Genomic DNA, 23,649 nt, shown 5'->3' with positions numbered 1-23,649 from the left:
CACATGCTCAAGGGGAGCACACATTTTTGGACTCCATTTTTTTTGAATAAACACTTTTGAAATTTCTCATGAGTGTTGCCATCAATGCCAAAGGGGGAGATTGTTGGCATATGAACACTCAATGAGACATTGAAGGTGATTGAAGGTTTTGTCATTGATGGCAACCTTACAATCCTATAGCACCGGCAAGGCACTTCACCGGCATCAACAGAACACACTCTACACCGGCACTCAGAACACCGGCACCGGCACAAAGAAAACAAGTATACCGGCACAGAGGCCGACAGGATTTTTTGATATAATATATTTTGTTTATTATTGAAAAACCTTGTAAGCCAACTTGATATCATTGCAAAATGACTTGTATATATAAGAAGTCATTGTAGGACATTTTGTAAGAAGATGTATGGTATGGTATATTATTAGGCAGACCTATTATGCGAAATATAAGTTAAGGGGTATATGTAAAGAACAGAGTAGCAACCGGTACTGAATCTAGCGTTGAAGATGCTATTGTAAAGCAGTACAAGTTATTGGATTTGTATGATCCACATTGTAAGTCAATGAGACTTCCATTGAGTAGTGAGCTCTAGGCACTTGGCCTTCCTGCATGTGCAGGCCCCCTATTGTAAGTAATATTCTCTTATTGGCCAGTAAGAAAATATTGTGGGTCACAAATCCCACCGAGGTTTTTCCGACACCGGGTTTCCTTGTTAAATCATTGTGTTATGGTGTGATTTTCATGTGGTTGTTTTCATTTCTGTTTATTGCATTATTTCTTGCATACCAGTACATAGTTATATTATGCTCTACATGTTTTAAGTTGAGAATTTCTAATTACTAGTTAGATATTGATTCACCCCCCCCCCCTCTCAGTGTCTGTGGGAATCCTAACAAAAGTAACATGAAACATATTGTAATTTCTTATCTAGTCATGTAGATTCTGTTAGGGTTTCAAGCAGATCCGAAACAAATATGAACTAACAATTATATGCAAATCTAAATACAAAAGATAAAGGAATAAAACAAGACACAGATAACATAGAGCAAAGGAGGGTAACCTCCTAAAGACCAGCTAGACAAGGTGTTCTTACCATTAGTAAAATAAGGTAACAACTCCATACCTCTACTTCATAGTGAAGCTTGGTATGTTACCCACTTATGCTTCATTAGAAATTTTTCTTCATGCAATCCATTAGACGACTAAGCATCTACAGACATCCATCACTGGCATTCTATTTTCCCCAGGGCCCACATGCACTTGGCAAAATCTTTCATTCTATCTATGCGGTAAGGATAGCAATCTTCCAGCATCATATGCTCCTTGCCTATTGTCAATCTTGAGCATGGACAAGCTTATCACTATATCAGTCAGAGGATTTCCATCGGTGATCACCTTAGATGGAGAATAGTAGGCTATACATTGAGGTATTAAAACTCTGCCTATGCCCTTATAGGGTCCTTACTCCACTCGTAGATGTACAAGATAGTAACTATACCTTTCTTGGCACTCCTTCGAAGACCGATTCCTAAATTAGAATAAGTTCCAACCCAGCCATCTCTAAGGTTTAACCACCCTTTTTGGTGTTGTCTAACATGAGGGTTTCATAATTTGGTAAATCCCTAGTTGTTTGGTTGTTATTAAACTAGGAGAACATAACCCTTCACTTTTGACAAAGCCAATAAGGTAGCCAACCTGCATCATAACTATGATGGTTGCTACTACTGCTTCCCAGCTTAAAGGTATTGTAGTTGTTCTAGGTTTATATTACAGCCACGAACGAGCTCCAAAATGTGTTTGAAGAAAGGATGTTCTTGCCTATAGACCCTCGATTGATGGTAATAATAATTGTATCCTCCAATTTTAGATTTTATTGACAAATTACTTACTTTTCAAACTTATAATGTAGTAAGCTCACAACAATTTCATAAATATAATAAATTAGCCATTTCATGATTAAAATATCATTTTAACTAATCATGGTTGCTTTAGCAACTAGCTACTCACTTAACCTTAAGGTACAATTCCATTCCAAAGGACTTCAATCTCATTATTTTCTTACTTCCATATGTGCTCTTATTCTCTTTAATTATACAAAGTTCGATTAGTAAAAATTTAAACACTAACATGGGAAGATCCTCCATTTAGTTAATTAGTAAAGTTTGTATAGTTAAAAAAATACTTTACTAGGAATCTAGTAATTTAGGCAAGGCATGATGCATTGGTGTTGCTGTTAGTGTTCGTATATTTTCATTTTTTTTTTGTTTGTATTACCCTATGTTTGTAGTTGTAGTGGAGTTTGACTACTTGGAGTTAAAATATGAATTGACTCTAAAATTACTACCTCCAACATCCACACAAACCAATATGACTTAGTTTGAGTGCTAGTTTGTCTTTTAACTCACCTAACCAAAGTTTTAATAGGAGAGGAAACTAAGAGATTTATATTGAATGGTTTCTTTTGTGAAGGCTGAAATCATTAAGGAGAGCATCAATATTATTTAGAAAGTTGCAGCCTTGATGGATAGAGGATTTCAAGCCTACATAGTTTAATTATAACAAGTGTTAGCAACCAACATATACTACAACAACAATTCCATTTTAGAGACATCAATGAATACAAGTTTTAGCAAGCAATTTCTAATAGCAAGCTCCTAGATACACAAAGAAAACATTTACAAGATTATAGAATGGCTAGCATGAGTATTTAACCTTATTTCAACCTTACTTCATCTAAGTTTTTTTTTATTCTTAAAGGAATAGGGCATCACAACAAACTACTGTAACCTTATGTTGTCATGTGCCTGCTTAACTCTATTTTCTGCTTAAATTTACGCAATTAAGTGTTCCCATGCAACTTTAAAATTGTGAAAAAAAAAGGATAATTTAGAATCTTTCCCTATTTTGGTGGAGCAGCTATTGTTTAGGAATTAAAAATAAGCCATGAAAGAAAAGGGGGGGCTCGAAATAAGTAGTGACTGCTTATTAACAAAAGTGCCATGTGGCTCCACAATTTGATCTCCGTCTTTTTTGAAGATTTTATTTCTATTTTGTTTTTCAAATTTTAAGTGCACAAATTAGTATTAATACTATTAATAAGTTAAAATATTTGAAAACATGCCCTAAGACAATAAGAACCTAGAAAAGTGAAATTTGAGAGTATTACAACACTTGAAAACCCCAAATTTACCTCCTTATGCCCACTGCCTTAGCTCCAGATTTTTTTTTCTTCATTTTACCCACGAAACCCCCATTTATCTTCTCCTTTCTCAACCAAAATCATCATGGAGAGTAATGCAAGGGCATCCAACATTTTGCAAGAAACTACGACAAGGCATGGTGAGGCATGGCCTTCCTCCAACAACCATTCCCATTAATTTTCCCGGTCTCTCTTGTCCTTTCCATCTAGCCCTCCCTCTCTCATAGATGCTTTCTCCTGAATTTTTCTTTTTACTAGTCTATAGTTTGCTTGATTTCTTTTTTTACTTATCATGCATTCACTACTTTTGATTTTGTTTTCTTTTATTTATTTAATTTTAATGGGGAATGGACATAGTTTAGTTTATTAAGTATACAATAATTCTCATATTGTTTTTAGAATATATTTTATTTTATTTTTGTCAATTATTTTTCTATCGAATTGTATTCATGTACAATTCATATATTTTATTTATTTTAGTTATTATTGATTTATATTTATATATCAATTCTTAATGATTCTACTGTCATTTTTATTATTCAATGTTGAGTATTTTACTAAATTAAAATTTTATCAATATCTTATAGAGATAAGACATGAGGTGTTCAAATTCTTAGGTTTACGTGTGAATATTTGAACCCATCTATGTAGACTCGGCTAACTATGCTAAGAGCTAACGGAAGGTCTTGACACAAGGATGGCATGAACTACTTGTCTCTTACCAATAGAACCTCAAAATCCGCTTCATATTGCACCGTGGTGCCTACAATCATTTATAAGTTTGATTTAGTCTAAACAAAATAAATGGATTAGATTAAAAATAACATAATAAAGACAATAATTATATTCGATAATATTAGCATCAAGGTTCACAACTAGCACACACACACACATACACATATTGTCCATTTAACAAAATCCAAACCTCCATTCCTAGTCCAAATTACATCGGGGCTAGGGTCATGCAAAAGTATTAACATGGTTTCTTGGAGCTATGACAAACATAAGAGATCCAACAAGGTGATCATACTCAAGAGTGGACAAAAAGTTTCTCTCTTCAATGATGATGGCAACATTATTCCATCTCGATGTTAGAGACCTCAACACTTTTTTAATCACAACTTCTTTGCTCATAACTTCACCCAAAGTGGGTATTTTATTGACCACATCTTTGATCCTTACTCAATAATCACTCACATTCTATGTTTCCTTCATCTTTAAATTTTCAACTCCCTTTTCAAGGTTTGTAGCTTGACAACCTTGATCTAATCATTGCCTTGGTAAGCTTCCTTTAGAGTCTTCAAGGCATTCTTTGTTGTCTTTGCATCAACAATTCTAGGAAACAAGCTTTTTTTGAGAGCAATCTAAATGTGAAACAACACCTGTGCATTCTTCTTCTTCGCCTCCTTCTTAGCCATCTTATCATTGGCTGCAAATGCATTCCAATCAACTAGCTCTTCATACCCTACTTCTACAATTTTCCATAACTCTTTTCCAATCATAAATGTCATCATTTTTATACACCAATAATCATAATCACTACCATTGAATTCTAAGATTGGTAAAGAGTTAGTATTTGACATTATGAAACTACTTCAATAAGTCAGCTACATATTTGGCTACAAGAGTGGCAACTGAAGTGTATTATTGCATTCTAAATTTCTTCAATAAGTCAGCTACATATTTGGATTGAGAGATTGATATACCTTCAGAATTTCGTTGCACCTCCACACCAAGAAAGTAATGTATGAGTCCCAAATCTGACATCTCAAATTCCTTCTTCATTTCAACTTGAAATTTCTCCATGAAAGATGCGGTGTTACTTGTATAAATAAGATCATCCACATAAAGACAAATAATGAGAATTTCACCACCCAACTGTTGGATATAGAGGGTTGGCTCAAAGGAGCTGCAATGGAAGCCTTTTTTCAAGAAATAACTGTCAATCCTTGCATACCATGCACTTGGAGCTTGCTTCAATCCATAAAGTGCTTTCTTGAACTTGTAAACCAACTTTTCTTTACCTGAAATTTCATAGCCAATAGGTTGGTCCACACAGACGTCCTCATCAATGTAAACATTCAAGAAGGTTGATTTCAAATCCATCTGATAAACTGGCCACTTGTGTTGTGCAACTATAGCCAAGATAATCTTGATTGTATCAAATATTGCTGCAGGAGCAAAGGTTTCTGAATAATCTTCTCCAGGTGTTTCGGGAAATCCTTGTGCAACCAATCTTGCCTTATGTCATTTCACAGAACCATCTGCATCATACTTAACCTTGTAGATCCATTTCACACCAATGGCTTTTTTGCCTTAGGAAATAGCACTAACTCCCATGTATTATTTTTTTCAATTGCATGGATCTCTTCATTCATTGCATCAATCCAAACTTTTTCTTTAATTACTTCTTCATACACAGAAGGCTCAACCTGAATTTAACTAAACAAAGAAAAATTGACAGTGATATCAGTATTAGAGCTCCTAAAATATAAATTTCATTCAAACTTTGTACCTTTCAAAAAGGGCTTGGATTGGATTCTGAACTTGAGCTATTAATTAAGGATGAACTATCTAGAGAATCCGGTGGACTAAAATTCGAGGGCTCATGCTTGAGCTATCACTTTCACTTGAACTTTTGGGGAGAGGAGGAGCACGATCATCTTCAAAACCAATGATGAGTGGTGTGGCTTGTTGATCACCTTTCTTCCATTGCCAAACTTCCCCTTCATCAAAAATCACATCTCAGTTGATGATCCATTTCTTTGTATCATGATTGTAGAATTTGTACCCTCTTGTGACATCAAAATAACCCATAAATATGCAAAGCTAAAATTTTGCATCCAACTTCTTCCATGTCTGATTTGGGACATGAACATAGGTTGGACAACCAAATACACGAAAGTGAGCTACTGAAGGTTTGTGACCACTCCAAGCTTCCTTTGGAGTCATATTCTTAACCAACTTTGTAGGCCTTCTATTCAAGATATATATTGTGGTGGCTACTGCTACTCCCCAATAGCGATTAGGAATATTTTTGGACTATAATATGCTTCACACCATCTCCATTATGGTACGATTCTTCCTTTCGGCAACTCCATTTTGTTGGGGGGTATAGGCTATGGTAAGTTGTCTTTTAATCCCATTAGAGCTACAAAACTCAGAAAATTCTTTAGAATTAAATTCTCCCCCTCTATCAATTCTGAGTATTTTCAAAGAATACCCACTTTATTTCTCCGCCAAAGCCTTAAAGTCCTTCAATCATGCAAAAGCCTCTGATTTTTGCTTGATAAAATAAACCCAGGTGTAGCGTGAGAAATCATCAATAAATGTCAAAAAATAGAGATTCTTACAAAAAGATTCCTCTTGCATGTCACCACAAATGTCAGCATGCACAGGCTCTAGTGGAGTTTGTGCCCGCCATGTTTTGTTCATCGGGAAGCTATTTCGATGCTGCTTGCCAAGTGCACACCCTGAGCATACTTCTTCTTTTGCCTGAATTGCAGGAAGCCCTCTCACCATATTCTTCTTCTAAAGCCAACCTAAGTCCTTGAAAATTTAGATGTCCATATCTTTGGTGCCATAACCATGAACCCAATGTGAGAGGAAAAATCCTATTCTCTGTCATATAAGCCTTTTCTACAAGATGATGGTTAACAAATTTATCAAATATTTTGTAGCACTTATCTTCAAGAATAACCTTATAATCATTTTCTAGGAGCTGCCCAATACTTAAGAGATTATGCTCTAACTTTGGCACATGCAAAGCATCATGAATTAAAGTAGTATCACCTTTCTTAGTTGTTAATACTAGGGTACCTCTTCCCATCACAACAACCTCTTGATCATCGCCAAATTTAACTTGACTTTTCACAGAGTCATCCAACTTGACAAAAAGATCAAATTTATCTGTCAGATGATTGGAGCAACCACTATCTAAGAACCATACATCTAATTGAGGTTGCTTAGAAAAGTTGCATGCAAAGAATGTGGAGTGTTTGGCTTCTTCAAAGGACTCTTCCACATACTTGGCTCTTGATTTTTTCAAATCAGATTTCTTCTTCTTGCATTCAAATTCATAGTGCCCATATCGGTCATAATACCAACATTGGATGTTTCCACAATCCACATAACCTCTTCCTCTTCCTTTGTTGTTGCCTCTTCCTCTTCCTCTACCACGTCCTCTATTTGAAGAAGACTCTCCTTGAAATTTATTGGAGTGAGAGGGAGGATTCAAAGACTTTTCTTTGATTCTTACAGTAGACTAGAAAGCTTGTGTAAGACTCTCTGTAGAACGTTTCATACGCTCTTCATGTGACTGCAATGAACCAACCAATTCTGTAACTTGAAAGGTAGTTAGATCTTTACATTCTTCTATAACAATCACAACTGGATCAAACTTTGGTAGAAGAGATCTTAAAATTTTCTCTACAATTTTCTGTTTTGTGATAGTTTCTCCTGGAGTTCTAAGTTGATTAACAAAATATTGAATCCTGGTAATGTATTCTTGAATAGACTCAACTTCTTTCATCGTGAGATTCTCAAAATCCCTTCGAAAGATTTGGAGCCTTACCAATCTTACTTTATCAAATCCTTGGTATGCAGTTTGTAAAGCCTCCCATGCTTCTTTTGACTTCGTCATGCCTGCAATTCGAGGAAAAATTGAAATATCCAATGCAGAATGGATGTTGAAGAGAGCACGATTGTCCTTCTTCCTATCTTCTCTTAGCTGATTACGCTGATTTTGATTCAATGCATTATAAGTAGTCTGATCTATAGGCTCCATGTGTACAACTTTTACTATTTCCCAAAGATCTTGAGACTTTAGAAGAGTCTTTATCCTTATGTTGGCAACAAGGAAGGAAAACAGAGAGGGGGGGTGAATCAGTTTTCACCAGATCAAACAAATTAAACACAATCTTAGATTTGATCAACTGTAGCAAAAAGAAAGATAACAGCAATAACAACAACACACATAACACTGATATTTTGACATGAAAACCCTAGTTAAAAGAAAAACCACGATGGAAACCTACCCACAATGAGATGATACTCTCCAATAGTATGTGTAAATATTACAATGGGAAATACACATGCATTCAGGCACACTACCTAGATTTCACTGCTCAATTACAGTGACCCAGAATGCTACAACCCTCGGGGAAGGGTCACTACCTTACAAAGATGATCGAACTACAATCCGGAAAGAATGAACTGCAAAAATAGCATCTCCTAATGTCTGATGATAGTTTTGGTTAAGCTCAAATGTCTGCCCTTCACCAATCTCAGCTCAGCACACCAAACCGAAAGCTAAATTCACTTGATCACACATACACCACTCTCTGATAATGCAGACTCAACAACAACCACCAAATTACATGAATATTGCACCCATTTATACAGATCATCAACGTTGACTACAAGGTCGGCCAAACCCATAACACCTAATTACAAGATTACATCACACGATACATAAATCAACCACATGACCAATACAATGTCATAGACAACATAGCATGGACCTAAATCAACTGCTCAAACACGCACCACCACCGGAAATCTCGTCAAGATCAATCGCAACACTTTACACCACCAAAATACCGTATAACACGAAAAATATCACCAGACCAATAGGATCATTAAGAACATGCACAATGATCAATACGGACCATCAAAACAAATAGGACATAATTAGGAAACACCAACAAGCACATTAGAATCATCCGCAATAGTTGCACCAACAACACTTATTCAAATCTCATCGATCAACACGCTAACACACAAAAACATTTAACAACAGCAACTCGGACAAGAAAGATAGATTGTGAAGCATCAAATCATGAACCATATGAAATGAAGATACACACAAACATCCCAAACACTCTCCCAAATCCGCAACACAAGATATGATCATACCGGAGCACAACGAATCAAACATCACAACACTGCAACACTGAACACAAGAAAGCGGTCTTCATACCAGAATCCACAACTCGACCAAATTATCACATAGCATCATGGAATCAATAAAGAAAGAAGTATCTCTAGTTGATTCAGCATCCCAAACAGATAAACAAACCAGATCAATTCACTGCAACCACTAGATCACCAAAACAATTTTCTGCAACATCAAAACACAGAAATATGTTGACATCAATGACAACAACATATCCTAACGGCAGCAATATCCAACACCTTATGCTCCAAGATTCATAATTTTTTCCGATAAACTGCGGAGTTACAAGGATATGCTGCTGCTATTTGCCATTGAAAACTTTTCAACACAAACTATTATCTGGATAAATAAAAAATCTGCAACCCAAGCTTTGATACCAATTGAAGATTTTTAAGAACAAAGAGCTTTTACACTATACTGAAGATAAAACTCAGAGAAAGAAAATAAAGTAATCTCAATTTTTATTTAAAACAACTGCGTAAATAGCATACATATATAGGAGTTTAATCAGTCTTCACCGATGCAAAAAAATGTTCTAAACTTAGATGAGTATCTGAATGCATTCGAATTTCGAATGCATGGAATGCTCATTACAAAACTATTCTAAAAAGTAAAAAAAGCTATGAATGGAGTTCTGCATGCATGCAGATTTACAAGCACGATAAAAAGCTTAAAAAACTAAACTAAACTAAACTAAAAATAGTTGTGCTGTATACTTTGAGGTGGCACTGTAGTTTTATTGCATGCTAAAACAGCTAAAAGCGAAAAATAAAAACGAAACTACTAGTTCTGCCGCAAGATTCCAAAAACTATGAAACTCTTAAAAAATAGCCATGCCACCGTTGTGAAGCCATCACTATATGTAGGTGCATGTCTTCCTGTAGATGCATGTTTTCAACAGCTGCCAATTTCATTTGCTTGTCATGGCATTCCATGAGACCACATTTCTTTGAGTCATTTTATCAAACGGCTCACTGCTTTTTCTATGCTACCACATTTTGCATACATGTCTACCAAAGCATTTCCAACTATAAGTATCTGAAAAACATCTCCATTCCTCTGCATTTTGCATACACCCGTGAGTTGCTTAGTTTTCTCTTTTCGTCCAACCTATTGCCTCTGCTCAGTTTACTCCGTTCATCCAAGATATTGCCACTGCTTTTCACAATTGTTGGAATCATACGTTGTACTTACAAAACTATTATAATCATGATATATAAGTTTCTAACAGGATAACATCTCTTGCTATGAAATGCTGAAAATAAATATTAAAATAGAGAAGTATTCACAAAATAATCTGCATAGTTTCTAACAGATTAGGGAAATTTTTTGCAGAGTTGTGTATCTTTAATATATTTAAGCTAAGGTAAAAGTAACTTTTTCAGATTGGAACATAATATCGGTATTCAAAAGCACCAATCAAGACATCTTAGTAATATCTCAGTTCAAGTGAGCTAGGTCCACTCCACTCTCCACTGGCCACTAAAGTAAACAAAAAATAATTCATAATTTATTTTTCTACTTGTGAAGAATTCTCTCAAAATTCTAAGTAGTTCCACAGTCTCCCATGTATCTTTGTATTGACTACTGGAAGGATGCTGAACTCTACATTTGATAATCATGAAAAGCAGAAAGGCTCAAGAAACCAGACATGCAAAATGGTACTGTATCATGATTATAGTATTTTTTTAGTTTAAGAGGAAAACTGTCTCACAATTCATTGCAAAAGTTGATTTTAAAAGTTGCGATAAGTGGTTCCTTTTTGGTTATCTTATTTCATCTATTTTATGTTCCGGTGTTAGATTTCATTTCACCATTTGTGATGTTTATTTTGTTGAAAGTGGTATTTTTTCACTAGTAACAGGAAAACTGAAAAGTCGCATGCAATGTGTTTGGATAAAATCTTTTGGGTCTTGTTACTACCATTCTTTGTGGTAGTAGTTGCATTCATCAATACAAAAGTACAGAGATAGACTATTGATTCGAAAGCCTTTACACTCAGCAATAGGTTGACTACTGATTCGATAGCCTTTACATTCAGCAAGAGCAATGTGTTAGCCTTTCTACTAATGTCTGTCCTGTACAAATTTGATCACATTCGGCCAATTGCAATTGGCAAGAGTCTAAGTCAATCTCCATAGTTTTATGGAGCATGTTTTAATCTTTGGTATGTGTGGGGCTTTGGAATAGGGTGTGGACATACATCACACCATAGTCAAAACTAAGAACACTCAGGAACTGTTTTAAATTCCTTTTTGGGTAAATATTTATATTTCAATTGAGAACAATTGATACCTATACCAAAACACAAACAAAGTTGGTTCAATTTCGCCATAGAGTACAATTATGTGGACAAATATTGTGACGTCTGGCTTCACACATGCCAATTGCATTTGCCTTACGAGTTTTCGAACAATTTTTTATAGAGGTACACTCAGTAATGGCAATATGTTAGCGTGCAACAAATGGCCGTCCTCGTAGAAATGAAAAACTGGCAAACTGACAATATCAGCTGTGCCTTGGTTTATGGGACAGAATGGTTTGCGTCTTTCTTAATTTCAATTTTTTAGTTTGGGTGGGTTTGTCTGTTTGGACTATCTTTAGAATTTTGGAGTGAAAAGAATCTTACGATTATGATTATAGCCAACTTATTTGGGCATTATGGTGTCATAATTAAGATGACTAAATCTAAGAATTGGGCTGCTATAAGCTATAATTTTTTGCTATAAGCTATAATTTGTGTGTGAAAAAAAATCAAGTGCTATTTACTCAGATTTCTTCATCCTCTAAATATGGAGCAAATTCTTTGTGACAAAGCGGGACAAAGATTCTCCAATCCTTTGTGACAAAGTGGGACATACGTCTGCTTCTTATTGCAGCAGAAAGAAAAATCACAATATGTGGAGGAAAAAGGAGCTTGCCCGAAAGGAGGATTCTTCTGTAGAATTTAAATATTGTGAATTCCAAAGTAGAAAACATAGAATCCAATTATTGAAGAAGACTAGAGAATCCAACACTTTTTTTTAATTGTTGATGCCACTTTCTTGTTTTGGTTCTATGGTGCATTTATTTTTTGGTCTCTATGTTCGGGAACTGAGTCTATCTATAGTGTTGTTTGATTTGGTCTAGTATTGTCTAAATGATAGTTGCGACCATGTCCTCTGTGGATATTGAGTCCTTAGAAATTATGCAAAATTGAAAATGCTAAGAGTGAGTTTATGTATAGTTAAGGAAATGATAAAATGATATTTGTTATGTGGTTTTACTAACGGTTCCTATTTTGTGTATTCTTATTTCTTTATGAACGTTCTATTATTGTATACTGTTGTGTGCATCCATACAAAATTTCTTTTTCAATAAGTGGTTTAATCACGGTTTATGGTGATTTGGATGAGGGAAAGGATAGAAATACATAGAAAGAGTATTAAAATGGAAAAAATGAGATTCTGAATATTGTAGACATTATCATGCATAGTCATATTTAGGAGACATTAGTGCAAATGTAATGACATCTAAAGTGGTCAAAATAATGGGAATTGAAGTAGATTTAGATTTTAGATAGAAAAAAGTAATTTTAGAATGTATGCTACAAGATTAAGAAAAATTTGTGTACCAAATTATTAAAGAAGACTACTATAAAAAGTTTTTTAGATAATATAACTAGATAAATATTTATTTTATTTTTTTGATAAAAGTGGATAGAACCATTGAACTATATTAAATTTTAAAAATAGTGTCTGGTTCAAAAAGCACTGAAGGGAAAGAACCAGTAAGAAAACCCTTTAGTATTGCTTAAGTAACACAAGCCTATTCTACCCAATACCAAATGCCCATTGGCATAGTACATCAAAAAACCCATCCCAATTACATAAGCCGCATTAGATATAAAGGAAGCCGCCAACAGAAGCATACAGAAGGAAGATTAAAGTATGATCACCAAAGGATGCATATCCATTGCTGCCAAAAAACATCAGTCTGAACCACCCCTGTCTATGAAACACAATTCTCCAAACCACTGGTTAGAATGATACCACATAGCAGAAATGAAACCATAATCAGAGACCCTATCAAAATAAACATTGTGACCAAGCATAGCAGAACCCACACCAAAGAAAAACCACACCAAATAAGGAGGTTGATGAAGAATACAACTATGCCCTTCTTTACTTCAAATATTCCAAAACCGAGGAACGGATCTCATCCACACTTACCTCCCGCATATTAGCTTCACTGTCAATGGCTAAGTTAGCCAAGAAATCTGCAATCTTATTCACTTCCCTATAACAGTGGGAAATCAAAAAGGAATCAAAAAAATCTAATTTTTGCAAAATATGATCAAGTATATATTGTAATTGCCAACAATTCGACTTCTTTTTCATGACACTTTGAATAATAACTATAGAATCACCCTCAATTATCAAATCCTTAATTCCCAAAGATATAGCCATATCCAAACCAAAGGACAAAGCAAAGAATTATGCACAATTGTTAGACTTGAAACCAATCGTATGACAACGAGCCTGAACAAATCTTAACTTATGATCATAAATTACCATACCTGCCCCTGCCAGGCCAGGGTTCCCACGAGAAGCACCATCAAAATTCAATTTAAAGTGCCCTTGTGGAGGAGGTTTCCAGCAAGCAAAATTTCTTTTACTTATAGCATTAGTCTTATTTAAAATAGATCCATGAGAAGTTAAGACTGATAACATTCTCCAAACTCGAGTTACCCTACCATCCCAATGAGAAAAAGAGGTAAGGGTTTCCAAATTCTTATAGATAAAAGACAAAGCAACTTCAGAGATGGAAGATTCAATCCTCAATAAAACCTCATCCAAGGAAGAACTTGTTTGTTTAAAAATCCTATTATTACGCTCTAACCAAATATTCCAAATCACAATAGATGGAGAAATAATCCAAAGACATGCATAGAAAGATGAGGCAAACAGGAGAGGCCAAGATCTAAAGTGGGAAAGGAGATCCTTACCAATAACAAATGATAGATTTAGCTTTTCAAACAACCACTGCCAGCAAGCATAGGCAAAATCACAGTGAAGAAACAAGTGTGCAGAGGATTCTAAATTTTTATTACAAAAGACACAAGAAAATACTGTAGTAATACCCAACCTGTCCAACCTCATTCCTGTAAGGACCCTGTCCTGCACTGCTAACCAAGCAAAAGCACCAACCTTTAGGAGGCAAGCCATATGCCAAAATAGCTTGTATGGCCAAGTAGATAAATCTTTAGCAACCAAGAGAGAATTATAGCCATCCTTAATTGTGTACTTACCAGAGATATTCCTTGTCCAGATAAGCCCATCGTCGGCATCAGAAAAAATTATTACTCTCTCCCCCAACATCTTTTCATATTCCAATTTCACATTTTGATCAATATCTAAAAACTCGATTGATTTCCATTTTGCCACCTTAAGATTCCCACTATACTCAATTTCAAAATAATCAGCCACAAAGACACCCCAAAGGGAAGAAAGAGTGGAAATTAAAGCAGACCAATCCCTCGAGTTCACCAAAAGGGGATGTCCATTCCAAACTTCCTCCCAAAACCTAACCTTTCTACCATTATGAACAATCCATGAGAGATGAGGCAAAATCACTGATCTACATTTACATAGAAAATTTCAAATAGCTGAACCAGATGGTAAATTAGAAACTTGAAAAACATACTCTCTTGGTCCGTTATTTAAATATTTAGCAAACATAATTTGTGCCCAAAAGGAGAATGGTCTCTCATACAATTTCCAAACCAAATTAGCACCTAAGGCTAAATTTTGACTTTCCAGACTCCTAATGCCTGTGCCCCCAAAGCTTTTAGGCAAACAAACTTTATCCCATGCTACCAGAGGGAGTTTCTTCGTACGTTCTTTATTATTACTCCAAAGGAAGGACCTAAGAGTATCTTGCAAACTAACAAGAACCGCTTTCGGAGACTGCAAAACAGACATGAGATAAATAGGAACAACATTTAGGACAGACTTAATAAGAACAATCTTACCAGCCAAAGATAACCATCTATGATTCCAGGATAGGATCCTTCTAGAGATAACTGAAATGATCTTATCCCAAAACTCAACTGTATCCTTCTTAATGAAGAAAGGTATACCAAGATAAGAACAAGGAAAATTTCCAGATGCAAATCCCCAAAAAATCTTCAATCTATCCTGAACGAATTGTGAAGCATGAAGGAAAAAAATCTTTGACTTATCAACATTGACTCTCTGACCAGAAAAGGATGCATAATTCTATATTATCCCCTTTATCACTCTTGCCTCACCTAAAGAAGCCTGACCAAATAACAAGGTATCATCTACAAACAAGCAATGCGAAATGCTTTGTGGAACATTATGAATCCAAATTCCCTTCCAAAGCCCTCCCAGCTTAGCAGCTCTAATAGCCCAACTGAACGCTTCAGCTAAAAGAATGAAGAAGAAAGGAGACAGGTGATCACCCTGCCTCAAACCCCTAGAAGAGGAGAAAAAACCACAAGGGGAGCCATTAATTAGAACCGAGAACCTTGCAAAAGAAATACAAGCACGAATCCATTTCACCCATGCCTTGGAAAAGCCCAATTTAAGTAGAACAATACACAACTCCCCCCATTCTACTCTATCATATGCTTTCATCATATCTAATTTGAGGATCATGGTCGAGATTCTCTGAGTAGAAATAGAATGCAGAACCTCATGCGCCACTATAGCTCCCTCTGTCGTCTCCCTTCCTGGAACAAAACCACCTTGTTCTAAAGAAATAATCCTAGGCAGAATTTTAGCCAACCTTAAAGAAATAGCCTTGGTAAAAATCTTGTACAAAGTATTACATAAAGCAATAGGGCGAAAATCAGCAAATGTCTTGGTAACCTCTTTTTTAGGAATAATTGCAATCATTGTAGTATTAAGCTCTTTCAAAATGGACCTATTCCTTCTAGCTTCCTCAAGGGCCAATAAAACATCATTCCCCACAAAATCCCAGCATTTCTGAAAAAATAAAGGAGTAAATCCATCCGGTCCCGGAGCCTTATCAGGGTTCATTGCAAAAACAACATTCTTAACTTCATCCAAAGAAAAAGGAGACATCAAAATTTTATTATCTTCCAAAGATACCAAAGAAGGAATATTAGAAGAAATATTATTATGAAGATCTCCATGCTCCGAAGACAATAGTGACTTAAAAAACGTAATTGCCTCTGAAGCAATATCCTCCTATTCTGTTAAAAGTCTGCCATTTGGACACTCAATACAAGATATCCTATTTCTACTTCTCTTAATTTTTGTTGAAGAGTGAAAAAATTTTGTATTTCTATCACCATCTGAAAGCCAGATCTCCCTCGATTTCTGTCTCCAATAGATTTCTTCTCTGGACAAAACTTCTTCAAGCTTTGCTTTTAGCAATTTTAGTTCATCAAAAACAAGAGGCACCATACCATGTTGAATCACATGTGAATTAAGACATTCAATCATATCTTGAATCCTCTATTTTTCCTGGAAGATGTTCTTAAAATGCAATATATTCCATTCTCAAATATTAAATTTCAAAAATCTCAACTTCTTAGCAATCTGAAACATTCGGGATCAAGAGCAATAAGGAGCAAAAATCCACCATTTTTTGAGCAAAGGCAAAAAGGAAGAATCTCTAAACCACATAGGTTCAAATTTAAAAGGTGACTTAAAAGGAGCTTTATCTTCCAGAATTGATAGAGAAATTGGAAAATGATCTGACCCCGAAACTGGAAGAATAGAGGAAAAAAATTCAAACTTTGAATCAATCCAAACATCTGATAACAAAAACCAGTCTAACCTTTCCGCATTCTGAGAAAAATCTCTTTGCATATTTGTCCATGTGAAAATCCCATTCTGAAACTGACAATCAAAAAGACGCATGTCCTTAATGAACATCCCAAAGTCTTCCATAATTTTTTTATTAGGAAGAATACCTCCTTTCTTTTCTCCCAAGTCAGTGATAGCATTAAAATCCCCCCCAAAGATTAGTAAGGGACCATGCCTTAAAGGGGAGGACATCCTCTTAAGTTCTCCCCATAATTTAGTCTTCCTTTGAATACCAGAAGGAGCATAAATATTAAAAAGCCAAAACTTAACCTTCGAAAGCTTGCTTTTAACTAAGGCCAACATCCAGTTTACAGTAGAAGCAACTAACTCAACCTCAATGTTATAGTTATTCCAAAGCAATGTCAAACCCCCTGATGCACCACAAGCTGGAGAGGAGAGGAATTCCCACTTTCTCCAAGAAGAAAAAACCAAATCAGCAAACTCCTTTGACAATTTTGTCTCTTGCAACATTAAAATATCACACTTAACTAAGTCCATCTGGGACTTAATTAAGCGCCTCTTGTTAGAGGCATTTAAGCCCCTAATATTCCAAGATATAATTCTCATTGCTCTCGAGGGGAGACCGAGGCCCCCCTCTTTCCTTTAGACGGAGAAGACTTTCCTTCTCCAAAACTACTTTGAAGATTACGCTTTACAACCCCCGACCTAGTCACAGGAGGACTGATAATAGACCTCTTACTCCTCTTGCCCTTAGGAGTACCACTTCCTTTCATAGCATCACCAAGAGAAACCGAATGCTTCCCTTTCCCAACACCAGGAGAAAGAGACAAAGTGTGCTGAATCCCAACATCAATTTCCAATTGAGTCTTCCGATTCTTTGGAGGCCTACCCCTACCAGGAGAAACCACAGATGAAGCCCTAATTAGAGTAGTTTGAACAATTGGTAAACTCTTACTTGACTTAGGAGAAGTCATGGCTAAATTATCTATGGTGCCCACTTCTAATGAGGCCAAAATCTCAAAAGGGTTAGCAGATGCAGAAATAGGAAGGATCGATTTAATTCCCCCCAAGTCATTCTCAATGGAACAGATAACCCTATTCGTAATGTCCTCATCCATCTGATGCTCATGATCTTTAAAAAGATCATTTACTTGGTGAACCAAATTTTCATCTGGCACAATAACAGGAATGTCCCCCAACTGAATATTATTTCCTAAGGTGGCGTTATTATCCACATCCACATCAACATGCTGCAAAGAATTAGACACCAATTCTTTGACTTGTTGGGCAAGGATAGCATCATCAAGACACCCCAGAGAAGAAACCCCAACATTAGACTCTGAAACAACCCCATCATTCTTCGCAAAAATCAACTTTCTAAGTATTCTTTTAACTTCACAGGACAGACAAGATTCCCACCACCATCATTTAGTGACTTATCCAAGGAATTCGAGGTAGTGAGATTTGGAAGTAGATCATCTACATTGTTGCCCCCCGAAACAACAATATTTTGGTGAGCTACTGTCTTATCCTTACTTGTAAAAAACCTTACAGACTCTGGATCATGAGACACAACATAAACCTCTCGCTTCCCAACATTATTGAACTAGAAAAAAAATTGCTAAATAAGAACTTTTGTAACTAAGTTCTATCTCTACCAATAACAAGATTTGCTAAAATTAATAATACACATGTATCTTACTATATGTATTTTGAGCTGTCATTTTTCTTTATATAGTGCCATATTTTTATGAATCATTATAATAAGATCAATAAAAAATACTCAACACACATTATAATAATTTATAGCAAAAATAATAGTTTATTTTAATTATCAATTTCAATGTAATTATTTTTATTAAAAAAATAATTTTTTGACTACTGTTTTTAATCCATAATTTAAATTTATATTATTATGTATTTATCAATTTGACTTTAAGTTAAATGTTTTTTATAATAATATATTGTAAAAAATAACATTTTATAAAAAATCAAATGAATATTAACTTTAAATGTTTTGCTAACATTTTTTTAACATACTTTTCAGCCTGAAAATCAAGATTTGAGAAAGATACAAGAAGAAATGGAAAACATCAACAATACTTTGAGGTAAACAATAAGTCAATGTTATTTAAAAATAGGAAGCTATATTATATATGACCAAATAGGTTTTTAACTAAGGATTTGTTCTTTATTTTTTTGTAGGTATATGCATGGAGATGATCTTAAAGGGATAACAATAAATGAATTACAAAAACTTGAACGAATGTTAGAAGTTGGATTACGTAGAATTCAAACAACAAAGGTATGATAGTATTAAACAACAAAGATATGATAGTATCAAACAACAAAGGCATGATAGTATCATATATAATCTTAAGTGTAAATAAGATGTTACAAATAATAGATAAAAAGTTGAAGTTTACTTTTTATTTATAAATGAGTATACTTTTTTGATCTAAAGTTATGAAGCAATGGGATTACAAACTGGCTTCATCTAGAATATAAAAATTCAACAATAACATTTCTTGATGAGAAGATCAAAATCACAACTTAACTGTCATACTAAGACAATACAAACAAATGAAGATTAATTATATTATAAAAAAGAACATTTAGAATTTAAAAAAGTAAGAAAATAATAATATTTAGCTAATTTATGTATGTTGCTATGATTCACCTTTATGGCTATAAAATTGACCTCCTCTATGGATTGAAACCTTTTGTGTGGATGTAAACTTTGCCACTTGATTTTGTGCATGCATTGCTGTAGTGTTGGCCAAGCCAAAGCTATTGTGTGAAGGTGCTATGATTGGCCTATTCTCCACGTATATCCCAAACTTCCTGGTGATTAAGACGCCTTGGTACTGAGTGCGCACAGATCTAAACAACTGGAATAGATTCCTAATTGTATTGTGAATAGGAGTGCGCTGGAGGATATCTGCCGGTCTTTAACTATTTCCTACCCCTCTCTGACTACAGTTTTACCTTGGGAAGAATTTAGCGCTAGCTTGAGGGTATTTTCTGATGTTGGTCACTGAATTGGTTTCTATTGATGATGGTGTGGCATGCTGCTGGAGATAAAATCCCGTGGATTACCTTCAAATAATGCTAAATACAAAACAGGAAGAATTTCTGTACATCTGCAGATTTTCCACTTATTTGAGGTTGAATACCTGCTTGGATGGTGCACTAGTGTAAGAGTAGTAATTTCTTCCCTCCACGTGTGCAGTCAGTTAAATGTGAACTGCACATATTCTCTGGATTGGTTCATGCTATGTCACATTTTCTTTAAATATTAAGATTATGTTTCCCACGTTGGTTGATAATATGGTTGACTGTTTCTCCCGTTCCCTTATCTGCTGGACACAAGAAGAGTTTGTTAACTTAGAGAGCCAGTTCTTTTTTTTTTTTTGTATCCTAGTCTGGAAAACGTAAAGTCCCCAATAAATAGAGGCAATGTAATCTGTTCAATAGTAATAAATAATAATTGTTTCTCTGTATGCTGTAGCATTCAGCCATCTGTTTTCTGTTTAATTCTTTTCTCTCTCTCAAAATGGTATCGAAGCCAGTGCATATTAAAATATCAGAAACTATTAGTCAGTCTCAAGAATATTGTTTTTTTGATCGGTAAAGGCAGAGTCAAATTTATATTAATTTTGGTTAAATACATAGATTATTCTCTGAGTTCTATACCATTCTAAAAACCTCTGTTCTCAGAGAGCTCAACAAAACATAGTTCCCTCCTAGGGTTGGAAACTTTTAGGCTTATGGTTTAGCCATTTTATCAGAGCCTTCGAAAATTTAATAGTCTAGAAAAAAAAAAGGACTATTAACAATAATGGCAGATTTCCAACTGCCTAGAACCAGAGTATTCAAGCATAAAAGTTTAAAGCTAAATTAACATATACAAATATAATTAAGTATCCAGTAGGCAAAATGAAGTATTAACAGAAAAGGGCCTAGCTTGAAGTGGGGAAGTCGGGTTGCGGCAGCTGCATTCTTGGACGACCACGACCTCTGCCTACTGAGATACCCCGGCCATGACCCGTGCTCCTTCGGCCTCTGCTCGAGCCACCTCCACAGTTCTGTTCTGGTTTTGTTTCTGCTTCTGCAACATTCATAGGCAGGATTCCATTCAACCTTGCAAACCGGAAGAGATCCTCCTCTTTTCCTTGAGCCTGTGGGTCATCTCCTAGGAATCTCCACTTGAGGTAGCTCAGACCTATGCTGGCAAAGACTCTGTGTCTATCCAGTTCTTTACCCTTCAGGTCAAGTAGGAATGGGTAGTATTTAATGAGCTCTCTGTGGGCATTGAAGAGAATCTGGTCGCTTGGTCGGGGTGCACCAGAGTCATGGAGGGCCTTATTCAAGACTTCTTGGAATTCTTGAAGAATTTCCACTGGGAAGAGCTCCCTGGTGATATTCCAAACTGATTGCTTGGGTAGCTTCTGGTCCAGCAAGGAAGCCACAAATCTAGAGGAGATACTGGTGTTGTCTCGTGGATATTCATCCCTACTCAAATGAGCACTACCCAGAATCAATTTGACTGCGAGTAAAACTGAAGGGTCCGCATGGATAAGGAGACGTTTAAGTCTCAAATCCGTTATCCTTCTGAAAGAGACCTGACGAGTAGATGCATTGAGTGATATAGGAGTGTCTGTGCCGAAGCAAGAGGTAGGCCTCAGATAAATGCTCATGATAAAACCAAACGGAGGCTCAAAGGACATGGTGGCCGAGGGAAAAACTATCGAGAAGGGTAACTAGAGAGAAAACCAGAGAATGCAGGAAGGAAAGAAGGAAGCGAGAAGAGGATGCTTCGGCTAGAAAAACGGGCGCACATCTCAACTAGTCATAATGAGGATTGGAGGGGCAATAAAGGCTCACGCGAAGGTGGCAAAGAGTAAATGCCCAGAGTGAGCCAAATCTACTCAAGTGCAGATGAAAGTATTAACCTACGGACAGCGCATGCAAAGGACTGAATGACGGTGCTCTCCAGCTGGAGCTTCAAGAATCCCGTTTTTGTGGAGGCAAATTTTGATTTAGCAATTTGCTAGCTAAGTTAGCCCAGGCCCACCATGAGCCCCGAGTTTAACTGAACGCTTAAATTTGGAGAAAGGAAATAGCCGTTGCGATCAACCGCCAAGAAGGAGGGCGGGTAATAAGCGTTCAAATTTAAATTCTACGAACCACCAGTTTGCTGGCAAACAGCAGCCCCAAACCTTGTATGAGCAAAACTTATTAACTTGCCCGTTCTGCTTTACCAGTAGGTTAAATGCCCTGAGACCACCAGTGAATGAAAGTGCCTTGAGCTGCTATTTTTGATAAGGCATCCGCCACCTCATTTGCTTCTCTATAGATATGTTTTGCCTCAAAGTGTTCAAGACTGTTCAAATTTTCTAGGATTCTTTCCAATAAAGCCTGGAGCCTCCAGTTGGGGGTTTTCTTTTTCCTTATAGCATTTATTGCTATCTTCGAGTCTCCTTCCACTAAAACATTTTTTAGGCCATGGTTGATGCAGTCCTTTAGGCCAAGTAGCAGGGCAATGAACTCTGCGATGTTATTGGTGTCTAGAGGGATTGGCTTTGCCATTTTCCCAATAATTGCTCCTGTTTGATCTCTGATAACATAGCCTATTCCAGAAGGGCCAAGATTGCCTCTGGAGGCCCCATAAAAATTCAATTTTACCCAATCCGGCTTTGGGGGGGACCAGATTGTATCTTTTCTTTCATTGATTTTTTGGCAAGAAGATGGGGGGATAATAATGCCTTGTAAGTTTAGACTGATATTCTCATCCCATGAAGAAAAAACTTTGGGCTGGTCCAAAGAGAAGGTTGTTCTGTTGTTAACTGAGTCCACTATTGCCGATTCAATTGACTTCAGAATTGATTTATGTCTCCTAGCTTTACCTTCAAATAGCCTGCGGTTCCTTTCTTTCCATATTTCCCAAATTAAGCATGATGGAGCCACTTCCATAATTTGGCTCAAAGAGCTCTCCTTTGTGTGAAGGGGCCAACTTTGGAATAGAGAGTTGATTTCATTCGGCAAGGCTATGGTCAGCTCGATCAGCTCCAATTTAGCATAGAGCCATCTCCAGCAATTGGAAGCAAAGGGGCAATTCAAGAGGAGATGGTCCACTGACTCTGATTGAGCTTTACACAAAATGCATCTTGAAGGACCTTCATAGCCCATTCTTGTGAACTTATTTGCAATTAGAATTTTTTTCCGGATTGCCAACCATGCAAAGATGCCCGCTTTCGATATGACTTTGGAACTCCAAAACATTTTCAGAGGGATTTTGTGATTGCTCTGCTCTACAGGGCTGACAAGCATTTTGTATCCATCTTTTGAGTTATACTGTCCTGTTTTGGAAAGTGCCCAAATAAGAGAGTCTTCTCCTCTTCTGGGGCTGATGTTTCTTGCTTCTAGGTGACCTAAGAGTTCTTCTAGATCATCCCTTGGAATTGGCAAGCCCTCCATTGATTTCCATTTCCAACTTTGTGGATTCGACATGTCAGCCATCTTCAGATAGTCTCTAACTCTGGAGACCCAATTCTGTTTGAACCAGTGTTCTGTAGCAGGGATATGGATTAGATTTTTCAGAGGTGGATAACCGCCCCAAGAGTCCTCCCAAAATAGGCTAGATAAGCCCTCATGAATATCCCAAGAAATCGAATTTGAGACCAGATTT

At 36.1% G+C, this 23,649-nt stretch overlaps 1 protein-coding gene across 3 annotated transcripts in view; it reads left to right on the top strand.

Annotated features, from left to right (window-relative positions):
- LOC131040678 (MADS-box transcription factor 23) overlaps nucleotides 1–23,649 on the top strand; it is a 181,785-nt gene that overhangs the window by 139,179 nt on the left and 18,957 nt on the right. For all 3 annotated transcript variants that reach the window (XM_059213623.1, XM_059213622.1, XM_057973629.2), the window contains 2 exons: nucleotides 19,006–19,067; nucleotides 19,164–19,263. In XM_059213623.1, the coding sequence (XP_059069606.1) occupies nucleotides 19,006–19,067; nucleotides 19,164–19,263 (162 nt within the window). The remainder of the gene's footprint in view (nucleotides 1–19,005; nucleotides 19,068–19,163; nucleotides 19,264–23,649) is intronic.

Source organism: Cryptomeria japonica, chromosome 10 (assembly GCF_030272615.1).
Source record: "Cryptomeria japonica chromosome 10, Sugi_1.0, whole genome shotgun sequence".
NCBI classification, from domain to species: domain Eukaryota; kingdom Viridiplantae; phylum Streptophyta; class Pinopsida; order Cupressales; family Cupressaceae; genus Cryptomeria; species Cryptomeria japonica.
The sequence above is the reverse complement of the archived record's forward strand: the minus strand, read 5'-3'. Positions and strand labels throughout refer to the sequence as shown.